Consider the following 12159-nt stretch of genomic DNA (forward strand, 5'->3'; position numbering starts at 1 on the left):
TGATATCTCATTGTAGTTTTGATTTGCATTTCTCTAATGATTAATGATGTTGAGCATTCTTTCATGTGTTTGTTGGCAATCTGTATATTTTCCTTCGAGAAATGTCTATTTAGGTCTTCTGTCCATTTTTGGATTGGATTGTTTGTTTCTTTGGTATTGAGCTGCATGAGCTGCTTGTAAATTTTGGATATTAATCCTTTGTCGGTTGCTTCATTTGCAAATATTTTCTCCCATTCTGAGGGTTGTCTTTTGGTCTTGTTTATGGTATCCTTTGCTGTGCAAAAGCTTTTAAGTTTCATTAGGTCCCATTTGTTTATTTTTGTTTTTCTTTCCATTCCTCTAGGAGGTGGGTCAAAAAGGATCTTGCTGTGTTTTATGTCATAGAGTGTTCTGCCTATGTTTTCCTCTAAGAGTTTGATAGTGTCTGGCCTTACTTTTAGGTCTTTAATCCATTTTGAGTTTATTTCTGTGTATGGTGTTAGGGAGTGTTCTAATTTCATACTTTTACATGTACCTGTCCAGTTTTCCCAGCACCACTTATTGAAGAGGCTCTTTTCTCCACTGTATATTCTTGCCTCCTTTATCAAAGATAAGGTGACCATATGTGCGTGGGTTTATCTCTGGGCTTTCTACCCTGTTCCATTGATCTATATTTCTGTTTTTGTGCCAGTACCATACTGTCTTGATTACTGTAGCCTTGTAGTATAGTCTGAAGTCAGGGAGCCTGATTCCTCCAGCTCCATTTTTCGTTCTCAAGATTGCTTTGGCTATTTGGGGTCTTTTGTGTTTCCATACAAATTGTGAAATGTTTTGTTCTAGTTCTGTAAAAAATGCCAGTGGTAGTTTGGTAAGGATTGCATTAAACTGTAGATTGCTTTAGGTAGTACAGTCATTTTCACAATGTTGATTCTTCCAATCCAAGAACATGGTATATTTCTCCACCTATTTGTATCATCTTTAATTTCTTTCATCAGTGTCTTATAATTTTCTGCATACAGGTCCTTTGTCTCCTTAGGTAGGTTTATTCCTAGATGTTTTATTCTTTTTGTTGCACTGGCAAATGGGGGTGTTTTCTTAATTTCACTCTCAGAGTTTTCATCATTCGTGTATAAGAATGCCAGAGATTTCTGTGCATCCGTTTTGTATCCTGCTACTTTACCAAATTCATTGATTAGCTCTAGCAGTTTTCTGGTAGCATCCTTAGGATTCTCTATGTATAGTATCATGTCATCTGCAAACAGTGACAGCATTACTTCTTCTTTTCCGATTTGGATTCCTTTTATTTCTTTTTCTTCTCTGATTGCTGTGGCTAGAACTTCCAAAACTATGTTGAATAAGAGTGGCGAGAGTGGGCAACCTTGTCTTGTTCCTGATCTTAGTGAAAATGGTTTCAGTTTTTCACCATTGAGGACGATGTTGGCTGTGGGTTTGTCATATATGGCCTATATTATGTTGAGAAAAATTCCCTCTCTGCCTACTTTCTGCAGGGTTTTTATCATAAATGGGTGTTGAATTTTGTCAGAAGCTTTCTCTGCATCGATTGAGATGATCATATGGTTTTTCTTCTTCAGTTTGTTAATATGGTGTATCACATTGATTGATTTGCATATATTGAAGAATCCTTGCATTCCTGGGATAAACCTCACTTGATCATGGTGTATGATCCTTTCAATGTGCTGTTGGATTCTGTTTGCTAGTATTTTGTTGAGTATATTTGCATCTATGTTCATCAGTGATATTGGCCTGTAGTATTCTCTCTTTGTGATGTCTTTGTCTGGTTTTGGTATCTGGGTGATGGTGGCCTTGTAGAATGAGTTTTGGAGTGTTCCTCCCTCTGCTATATTTGGAAGAGTTTGAGAAGGATAGGGGTTAGCTCTTCTCTAAATGTTTGATAGAATTTGCCCGTGAAGCCATCTGGTCCTGGGCTTTTGTTTGTTGGAAGATTTTTAATCACAGTTTCAATTTCAGTGCTTGTGATTGGTCTGTTCATATTTTCTATTTCTTCCTGGTTCATTCTCGGCAGGTTGTGCATTTCTAAGAATTTGTCCATTTCTTCCAGGTTGTCCATTTAAGTGACATATAGCAGTTGCTTGCAGCAGTCTGTCATGATCTTTTGTATTTCTGCAGTGTCAGTTGTTACTTTGCCTTTTTCATTTCTAATTCTGTTGATCTGAGTCTTCTCCCTTTTTTCTTGATGAGTCTGGCTAATGGTTTATCAATTTTGTTTATCTTCTCAAAGAACCATCTTTTATTTTTATTGATCTCTACCCTTGTTTCCTTCATATCTTTTTCATTTATTTCTGATCTGATCTTTATGATTTCTTTCCTTCTTTGGTTTGAAGAACAAAAATCTTTGGGTTCTTTTTTGTTCTTCTTTCTCTAATTGCTTTAGGTGTAAGGTTAGGTTGTTTATTTGAGACTCTTCTTGTTTCTTGAGGTAGGATTGTATTGCTATAAACTTCCCTCTTAGAACTGCTTTTGCTGCATCTCATAGGTTTCTGGTCATCTTGTTTTCATTGTCATTTGTTTCTAGGTATTTTTTTATTTCCTCTTTGATTTCTTCAGTGATATCTTGGTTATTTAGTAGCATATTGTTTAGCCTCCATGTGTTTGTATTTTTTACAGTTTTTTTCCTGTAGATGATATCTAGTCTCATAGCATTGTGGTCTGAAAAGATACTTGAGACTATTTCAATTTTCTTAAATTTACTGAGGCTTGATTTGTGACCCAAGATAAGATCTATCCTGGAGAATGTTCCATGAGCACTTGAGAAGAAAGTGTATTCTGTTGTTTTTGGAAGGAATGTCCTAAAATATCAATTAAGTCCATCTGGTCTAATGTGTCATTTAAAGCTTGTGTTTCCTTATTTATTTTCATTTTGGCTGATTGGTGAAAGTGGGGTGTTAAAGTCCCCTACTATTTTTGTGTTACTGTCGATTTCCCATTTTATGATTGTTAGCATTTGCCTTGAGATGCTCCTGTGTTGGATGCATAAATATTTACAATTGTTATATCTTCTTCTGGATTGATCCCTTGTTCATTATGTAGTGTCCTTCTTTGTCTCTTGTAATAGTCTTTAATTTAAAGTCTATTTTGTCTGGTATGAGTATTGCTACTCCAGCTTTCTTCTGATTTCCATTTGCATGGAGTATCTTTTTCCATCCCCTCACTTTCAGTCTGTATGTGTCCCTAGGTCTGAAGTGGGTCTCTTGTAGACAGCATATATATGGGTCTTGTTTTTGTATCCATTCAGCAAGGCTGTTTCTTTTGGTTGGAGCTTTTAATCGATTTACATTTAAGGTAATTATCGATATGTATGTTCCTGTTACCACTTTCTTGTTTTGGGTTTGTTTTGTAGGTCTTTTCCTTCTCTTCTTTTCCTTCTCTTGTGTTTCCTCCCTAGAGAAATTCGTTTAGCATTTGTTGTAAAGCTGGCTGATGGTGCTAAATTCTCTTAACTTTTGCTTGTCTGTTAAGGTTTTAATTTCTCCATCGAATCTGAATGAGATCCTTGCTGGGTAGACTAATCTTGGTTGTAGTTTTTCCCTTTCATCACTTTAAATATGTCCTGCCACTCCCTTCTGGTTTGCAGAATTTATGCTGAAAGATCAGCTGTTAACCTTATGGGAATTACGTTGTATATTATTTGTTGCTTTTCCCTTACTGCTTTTAATAATTTTTCTTTGTATTTAATTTTTGATACCTTGATTGAATAGTGTCCTGGCATGTTTCTCCTTGGATTTATCCTGTATGGGACTCTCTGTGCTTCCTGGACCTGGTTGACTATTTCCTTTCCCATGTTAGGGAAGCTTTCAACTATAATCTCTTCAAGTATTTTCTCAGACCCTTTCTTTTTCTGTTCTTCTTCTGGGACCCCTATAACTCAAATGTTGGTGCTTTTAATGTTGTCCCAGAGGTCTCTGTGACTGTCCTCAATTCTTTTCATTCTTTTTTCTTTATTCTGCTCTGAGGCAGTTATTTCCACTATTTTATCTTCCAGGTCACTTATCATTCTTCTTCCTCCGTTATTTTGCTATTGATTCCTTCTAGAGAATTTTAAATTTCATTTATTATGTTGGTCATCATTGTTTGTTTGCTCTTTAGTTCTTCTACATCCTTGTTAAATGTTTCTTGTATTTTCTCCATTCTATTTCCAAGATTTTGAATCATCTTTACTATCTTTACTCTGAATTCTTTTTCAGGTAGGCTGCCTATTTTCTCTTCATTTGTTTGGTCTGGTGGGTTTTTACCTTGCTTCTTCATCTGCTGCATATTTCTCTGTTTTCTCATTTTATTTAACTTACTGTGTTTGCAGTCTCCTTTTTGCAGGCTGCAGGTTCATAGTTCCCATTGTTTTTGGTGTCTCTCCCCAATGGGTGAGGTTGGTTCAGTGGGTTGTGTAGGCTTCCTGGTGGAGGGGACTGGTGCTTATGTTCTGGTGGGTGGTGCTGGATCTTGTCTTTCTGATTGGCAGGGCCACATCTGGTGGTGTGGTTTGGGGAGTCCGTGAACTTAGTATGACTTTAGGCAGCCTCTCTGCTAATGGTGGGGTTGTGTTCCTGTCTTACCATTTGTTTAGCATGGAGCATCCAGCACTGGAGCTTGCTGGCCGTTGGGTGGAGCTGGGTCTTAGTGTTGAGATGGGGATCTCTGGGAGAGCTCGCGCCGATTGATATCATGTGGGGCCAGGAGGTCACTTGTGGTGTCCTGGACTCGGCTCTCCCACCTCAGAGGCTCAGGCCTGACACCTGGTGAGAGCACTGAGTCCCTGCCAGCCACATGGCTCAGAAGAAAAGGAAGGAAAAAAAGGGAAGAAAAAAAAAAAGAAAACAAATAAAAAATTTTTTTAAATTAAAAAAAAAAGAGAGAGCAACCAAACCAATAAACAAATCCACCAATGGTAACAAGCACTAAAAGCTAAACTAAGATAAAGATAAAAATCAGAAATAAATCAGTTGCAGAAAGTAAACCCCAAGTCTACAGTTGCTCCCAAAGTCTACCGCCTCAGTTTTGGGACCATTTGTTGTCTATTCAGGTATTCCACAGATGCAGGGTTCATCAAGTTGATTGTGGAGATTTAATCTGCTGCTCCTGAGGCTGCTGGGAGAGATTTCCCTTTCTCTTCTTTGTTCGCACAGCTTCTGGGTTCAGCTTTGGGTTTGGCCCCGCCTCTGCGCGTAGGTCACCCTCAGGCATCTGTTCGCCACCCAGACAGGAGGGGGTTAAAGCAGCAGCTAATTAGGGTTCTCTTGCTCACTCAGGCCAGGGAGAGGAAGGGGTATGGTAGTATAATTGGAATGCCAGGCGAGCCTATGGCAGCAGAGTCCGGCATGACGTTGTAACAGCCTGAGGCACGCTGTATGTTCTCCTGGGGAAGTTGTCCCTGGATCTCAGGACCCTGTCAGTGGCGTGCTGCACAGGCTCCTGGAGGGGTGTGAGTAGTGACTTGCACTTGCACATAGGATTCTTGGTGGCAGCAGCAGCAGCGTTTGCAGTTCATGTCCGTCTCTGGGATCTGAGCTGATAGCCTTGGCTCATGCCCTTCTCTGGAGCTCACTTAGGCAGTGCTCTGCCTTCTGTGGGCACATGGGGAAGGAATCCCCTCTCCTCACACACCCCAAAACAATGGTCTCTTCTGTCTTGGGCAGTTCCAGACTTTTTCCCAGACTCCCTCCTGGGTAGCTGTGGTGCACTAGCCCCCTTCAGGCTGTTTTCATGCAGCCAACCCCAGTACTCTCCCTGGGATCTGATCTCTGAAGCCTGAGCCTCAGCTCCCAGCTTCCACCCACCCCAGTGGGGAGCACACAAGCCTCTCAGGCTGGTGAGTGCTGGTCGGCACCCATCCTCTGTACGAGACTCTCTCCTCTTTGCCCTCCGCATCCCTGTTGCTGCTCTCCTCTGTGGCTCCGAAGCATCCCCCCTCTGCCACCCGCAGTCTCTGCCCGCGAAGGGGCTTCTAATGTGTGGAAACTTTTCCTCCTTCACAGCTCCCTCACCAAGGTGCAGGTCCCATCCTTATTCTTTTGTCTCTGTTTTTTTTTTTTTCTTTTGCCCCACCCAGGTACATCAGGATTTTCTTGCCTTTTGGAAAGTCTTAGGTCTTCTGCCAGCATTCTGTGGGTGTTCTGTAGGAGCTGTTCCACATGTAGATGTATTTTTGATGTATTTGTGGGGAGGAAGGTAATCTCCACGTCTTACTCCTCCGCCATCTTGAAGGTCTCTCTCCTGGAGGGTTGTTCTTTGCTGTTTTTCTGAGAAATGCAAATAGTAGAAAAAGTTGGAAGAATGAACAGGTTCCTTTTTATGAGTCCTCTAGGTTAACCTAGTTCTTATAAATCTGTGGTCTCCTTCAGATTCATCCATTAATAGGGTAAAATTTACTTTTGCCTTTTTAAAGGATTCATTCTTTATTATCTGCTGGCAATCTGTACATTTATACCAGACATTAATATCTATGCTAATTTTCAAGATTTGTATTGAGTTAAGAATTACCATTCCTTGTCAAAATGTAGGTAGGATTTGTTACTTCTGCACAAATGATTGAAGTCTGTTCGTTTTTTTTTTTCCTTGTATCTTGGGAATGGATATTTTAGCATTTGCTTTGCAATTACTTTACAAATATTTCCCTTTGAGACACTGTAATGTGGAAGTTTTACTGTTAAGCAAGGGTATGTTGCTTATTAGCTTTACTATTGGTTTACTGCTTAATACATACTTTTAAGTACATACTTCTGTCACAATAAAAGGTTTCATTGTTGTCATTCATTTGTTTTTAAATAGGAAATTTGTGTTAAAGACTCTGAAATTGTCTTGTGTGGAGGAACTGAAAGCATGAGCCAGGCTCCCTTCTATGTCAGAAATATTCGTTTTGGAACTACGTTTGGATCAGATCTCAAGGTTGGAACCATTAAAATTTTTAAAGATTATTTCTTATGCTATTGTACTATAATTTTAATAACAGCATTATGGGGTAGAGAAAAAAATTTTTAACCAATTTTGTTAATAGGGGATTGGCAAAATATGAATGATTTGAAATTTGTAAACTATTTCATAGTTGTTCATTTTGACATTTAACCACATAAAATTAGACTTTATCTCGGCACATCTTTGGTAGTGACATTAACACCTGGGGAGATGGAGGAAGGGAAGGAGTGGATTAAAAAGATGGGCAGGGCTTCCCTGGTGGCGCAGTGGTTGAGAATCCGCCTGCCGATGCAGGAGACACGGGTTCGTGCCCTGGTCCGGGAAGATCCCACATGCCGCGGAGCAACTAAGCCCGTGAGCCATGGCCGCTAGGCCTGCGCATCCGGAGCCTGTGCTCCGCAACGGGAGAGGCCACAACAGTGAGAGGTCCGCATACCGCAAAAAAAAAAAAAAAAAAAAAAAAAAGATGGGCAAAGTTTGAATTAATCTCTCTACTGAATAATTGGTAAACCAAATAATTAAATCTTTACCATGATTTATAGAAATTTTATTTCTGGAGCAATCTCCATTGAATAAATTTCTTCTTTATCACAGAAAATATTCTCCTCAAATATAGTTTATAGTATCCCAAATCAGTCAGATAAAAAATGACTCGTTGAGAACTGCGTGAGTAGTACTGAAAAAAAGTGATAGGGACTTCCCTGGTGGGACAGTGATTAAGACTCCACTCCCCCAATGCAGGGGGCCCAGGTTCGATCCCTAGTCAGGGAACTAGATCCCACACACATGCCGCAACTAAGAGTTCAAGTGCCGCAACTAAGGAGCCCACCTGCCTCAACTAAGACCTGCTGCAACCAAATAAATAAATATATTTTTAAAAAGAGTGATAGTATGCTGTCCTTCCCACATCAAAGGGCTGATGACATTGTATATTCTTAGGATTTCCCAGTCATAAACATTGATTTATCCTGTTCACCCAGTTTCTCACCTTGCCTTTTTTAAAGTTGAAAGGAGAAAGACTTAGAAAATATGAGGTAATATTTAATATACCTAATATGATTAAGAAAACCTTTGGGAAGACAGGTCAGTGACTCAAAAGGTGGCAAGGCAGTCTAGAAGAAACAGGTGGAGTACATTTATCAGAGACTAACTAATTGGATAACAAATACCAACCATTACTCAAGGAGCCTATTCCAGGCTGTTTTCAACCTTGTAGTAACAGCTGATTGAACCAGCTGTTCCTACCACAGAAGGCATGGGATGGAAAAAGAGCACAGCCGTACGCTTTTGTAAGGGGCTTGTAACTAACTGCTTTACAAAGGTGGCTGCAGGGAAGTGTTGCATGAGGACTCTGAAGTTTCTTACAAAATGGAACCACGAGGGTTTAAGTTTTGATTGTGGGGTGAGTTCCTGTGTGTGTCACCCTGCACATTTAGCACTGTTGGCTCTCTTTAGAGCCCTGCATTTAGAGAGGAGGGTGTGTGCATTTTATTATGGTGTTGGATGGTTTTTTTTTTTTTTTGCGGTATGCGGGCCTCTCACTGTTGTGGCCTCTCCCGTTGCGGAGCACAGGCTCCGGACGCGCAGGCCCAGTGGCCATGGCTCACGGGCTTAGTTGCTCCGCGGCATGTGGGATCTTCCCGGACCAGGGCACGAACCCGTGTTTCCTGCATCGGCAGGCGGATTCTCAACCACTGCGCCACCAGGGAAGCCCTGGATGGTTTTAAAAAAATGTCTCAGGGCTTCCCTGGTGGCACAGTGGTTGAGAGTCTGCCTGCCGATGTAGGGCACACGGGTTCGTGCACCGGTCCGGGAAGATCCCACATGCCACGGAGCGGCTGGGCCCATGAGCCACGGCCGCTGAGCCTGCGCGTCCGGAGCCTGTGCTCCGCAACGGGAGAGGCCACAACAGTGAGAGGCCCACGTACCACAAAAAAAAAAAAAAAAAAAAAGTCTCAGAACCAAATATAAATCATAATACTAAATGCTTATCAGAAAATCTAATTTTACTGTATTTATTGGAACTGTTGATTAGTTAAATTTAAAGAAATGATAGCATATTACTTTCAAAAGATATGCTTTACAGATCATTTTATTAATTTCTTTTAATAGCTGGAAGACTCTTTGTGGACAGGATTAACAGATCAGCATATCCAAATCCCAATGGCAATTACTGCAGAGAATCTTGCTGCAAAACATAAAATAAGCAGAGAAGACAGTGACAGATATGCCCTGCAGTCACAGCAGAGGTGGAAAGCTGGTCAGTGAAATTGTTTATTATAAATATCTATAGAAAGAAAACTGGGAAAGATTTTTATCATTTTAAATTATAAAGGTCATATAATAATATTAGTTTAAAATTATACCTTTAGAAAACCATATTTTTTCATTATTCCTTTTTTTTAATGATTAAATATTCTATAATTGCAAATTAACTGGATGTTTCTCTTTTGAAGTCTGTGAATACTACTTAAAAAGTAGTATGGTTAATTGGCTCTATCTGGACACTTGAATTTTACCCCAAACTGGTCAGCAGAAGACTCTGAGGACTATGATACACTCCATCACAGATGATGGCTCACTGGGACAGCTGGGGATGTCCTCCCCCAAGAGGCGTATCATATGCACAGGAAGGGGTGATATGTTTGGGAAAGACCCATTGGGTATCCTTTTATGACTTCTCTCTCTCATTCCTAATTGAGAAACCTTGCACCTGACTCAGAGACTCAGAACTAGTCCAAGGCCCTAGATGTGGTGCCATGGTGCCCTTGTGTAACACTGCACACTGCTGGTGAGCCAGTCCAAAACGAGCAAGATGACAGCCATTCTTTTTCTTTTTCTTTTTTTTTTTTTTTTTTTTTCGGTACGTGGGGGCTTCTCACTGTCGTGGCCTCTCCCGTTGCGGAGCACAGGCTCCGGACGCACAGGCTCAGCGGCCATGGCTCACGGGCCCAGCCGCTCCGTGGCATGTGGGATCTTCCCGGACCAGGGCACGAACCCGTGTCCCCTGCATCGGCAGGCGGACTCTCAACCACTGAGCCACCAGGGAAGCCCGACAGCCATTGTTTTATCAGTATGGTGAGTTGAAGAAATTTGTTAGTCCTCTGAAAAGGGTTTTGAAAACGAAACTATTATAAATGAGCAGAAACTTTTACTTAGGGGTATTAAATACTTGGAATAGTGAGGATAAAGTTCATTTTAGCATTTCAAGGATAAGTCTGGGGCTTCCCTGGTGGCGCAGTGGTTGAGAGTCCGCCTGCCGATGCAGGAGACACGGGTTCGTGCCCTGGTCTGGGAAGATCCCACATGCCGCGGATCGGCTGGGCCCGTGAGCCATGGCCGCTGGGCCTGCACGTCCAGAGCCTTTGCTCCTCAACGGGAGAGGCCACAGCAGTGAGAGCCCCGTGTACTGCAAAAAAAAAAAAAAAAGAGGGATAAGTCTAATGGAACCAATCCAACTCATCTTCTGTTTTTTAGTTACACATTTAAGTGAAAGGGTATTGGTGTAGAGGTCAAGCGTTATCAGCCTATTTCTAGTTTTGCCACATACAGTTTTTCTGACTTCAGTCGTTTGTTCACCAAGTATTTATTCACTGAGCTAATAACAGAGATAAAAATATTTGCCTTCCCTCTTTTCCTAACAGACTTGTTGTGAGAACCACATAAGGAAAGTGTTAGCCTGCTGTAAAGTGATATCAAAATTAAGGTGATATTATTCCTGGCTTACTCTATTTCTGAAGCTTTTTATTACTATTGTCCAGTCTAGTCAGTGGAGGTATAAGTAGGTAAGCTGTTTTACTTAGAATTGTGTCAGTAATAGCACATATAATTTCTTCAGGTTGCCTGTCATTAAACTTCAGTCATAGATTACTTGGTGACATAGACAACTTGGTAACTTTTTTTCTTATTGTGATAAGAACACTTAACATGGGATCTATCCTCTTAATAAAATTTTAAGTGTACAATACATTATTGTTGACTGTAGGTACAGCTTGGTAACTTTTTAATTACTTCATGTCTCACCTAGATAAGTTAAAAAAGGGCATGAAATCCATTCAGTGCCATTACACCTGTAGGTAACAAACACTAATAGTCTAGCAGTACCTTGTAAAGGAAAATCGGAAATTGTAATTTAAAAAGGTACAGAACACATCTGCATGGATGATAAATTGGAGGATTAAATCCTCCAATAGGCAAGGTAAGTTATGTAAGTAATAAAGGCTTATATTAAAATAGACTGAGATAGACTGAAATATAGGGACTGAAATTAAACTGAAATATTAAATTAAACTGAAATATAGGGACTTCCCTGGCTGTCCAGTGGTTAGGACTCTGCGCTTCCACTGCAAGGGGCACGGGTTCCACACCCGGTTGGGGAACTAAGATCCTGCAAGCTGTGTGGTGCAGCCTAAATAAATAAATTGAAGGATATATTTGATTTCATTTTTCTGTTTTCTGTTATTTTTTTTCCCCACTCTTATGAATAGTCTTTCTACTATTTCAGCTAATGATGCTGGTTACTTTAATAATGAGATGGCACCAATTGAGGTGAAGACAAAGAAAGGAAAACAGACAATGCAGGTAGATGAACATGCTCGGCCCCAAACAACCCTGGAGCAGTTAAATAAACTTCCTCCAGTGTTCAAGAAAGAAGGAACCGTTACTGCAGGGAACGCATCGGTAGGTAGCACCACGGATTATCTTGAACTCTTCCTGATGTGTTCAATGCAAAATAATCATGCAGTACCTTTTAGATACCTTTCATGCTAGTCTTTGCTTATCTAGCTTAAGCTAGTAGTGTTCATATTCTATTAATTTGGGTTTTCATAGTCCAAAATAAAATATTTTAGCCAGGAGCCCTTATATAATACTTTTCCAATTTCTTAGTCTTTTCAGAATGTTAGAAGGAAATCTACCTGGCTTATTATTTTGGTTTTTCTTCCTCATATATACAACTCATCAGATTTCTTCTTACATCTACCCACATCTGGATATAAGCTTTTTCTTGACATTCTTTCCTATTTTTCCCTTAGTGAGGTTGTATTCTGTGCCTAAAACAATCTCTTTAATCCAGCAGTGTGCCACTAATACTACTTGTATCCCAAATTATGGCACTGCTTCCTATGTATTGCCATAATCCTAATAACCACTCCATTAGTTCAAACCTTGATTAACTATATTCTTTTACCCTCTATTAACTATATTCTTTTACCCTCTAGTTAACATCTGTTTTTG

The 12159-nt window shown here is 40.3% G+C and overlaps 1 protein-coding gene across 1 annotated transcript in view; it reads left to right on the forward strand.

The window, feature by feature from the left end:
* ACAA2 (acetyl-CoA acyltransferase 2) overlaps nt 1–12159 on the forward strand; it is a 44756-nt gene that overhangs the window by 18321 nt on the left and 14276 nt on the right. The window contains exons 4-6 of the mRNA XM_059039816.2: nt 6781–6897; nt 9037–9184; nt 11429–11604. Coding sequence (XP_058895799.1) covers nt 6781–6897; nt 9037–9184; nt 11429–11604 — 441 coding nt within the window. The remainder of the gene's footprint in view (nt 1–6780; nt 6898–9036; nt 9185–11428; nt 11605–12159) is intronic.

Source organism: Kogia breviceps, chromosome 15 (assembly GCF_026419965.1).
Source record: "Kogia breviceps isolate mKogBre1 chromosome 15, mKogBre1 haplotype 1, whole genome shotgun sequence".
Classification (NCBI taxonomy): domain Eukaryota; kingdom Metazoa; phylum Chordata; class Mammalia; order Artiodactyla; family Physeteridae; genus Kogia; species Kogia breviceps.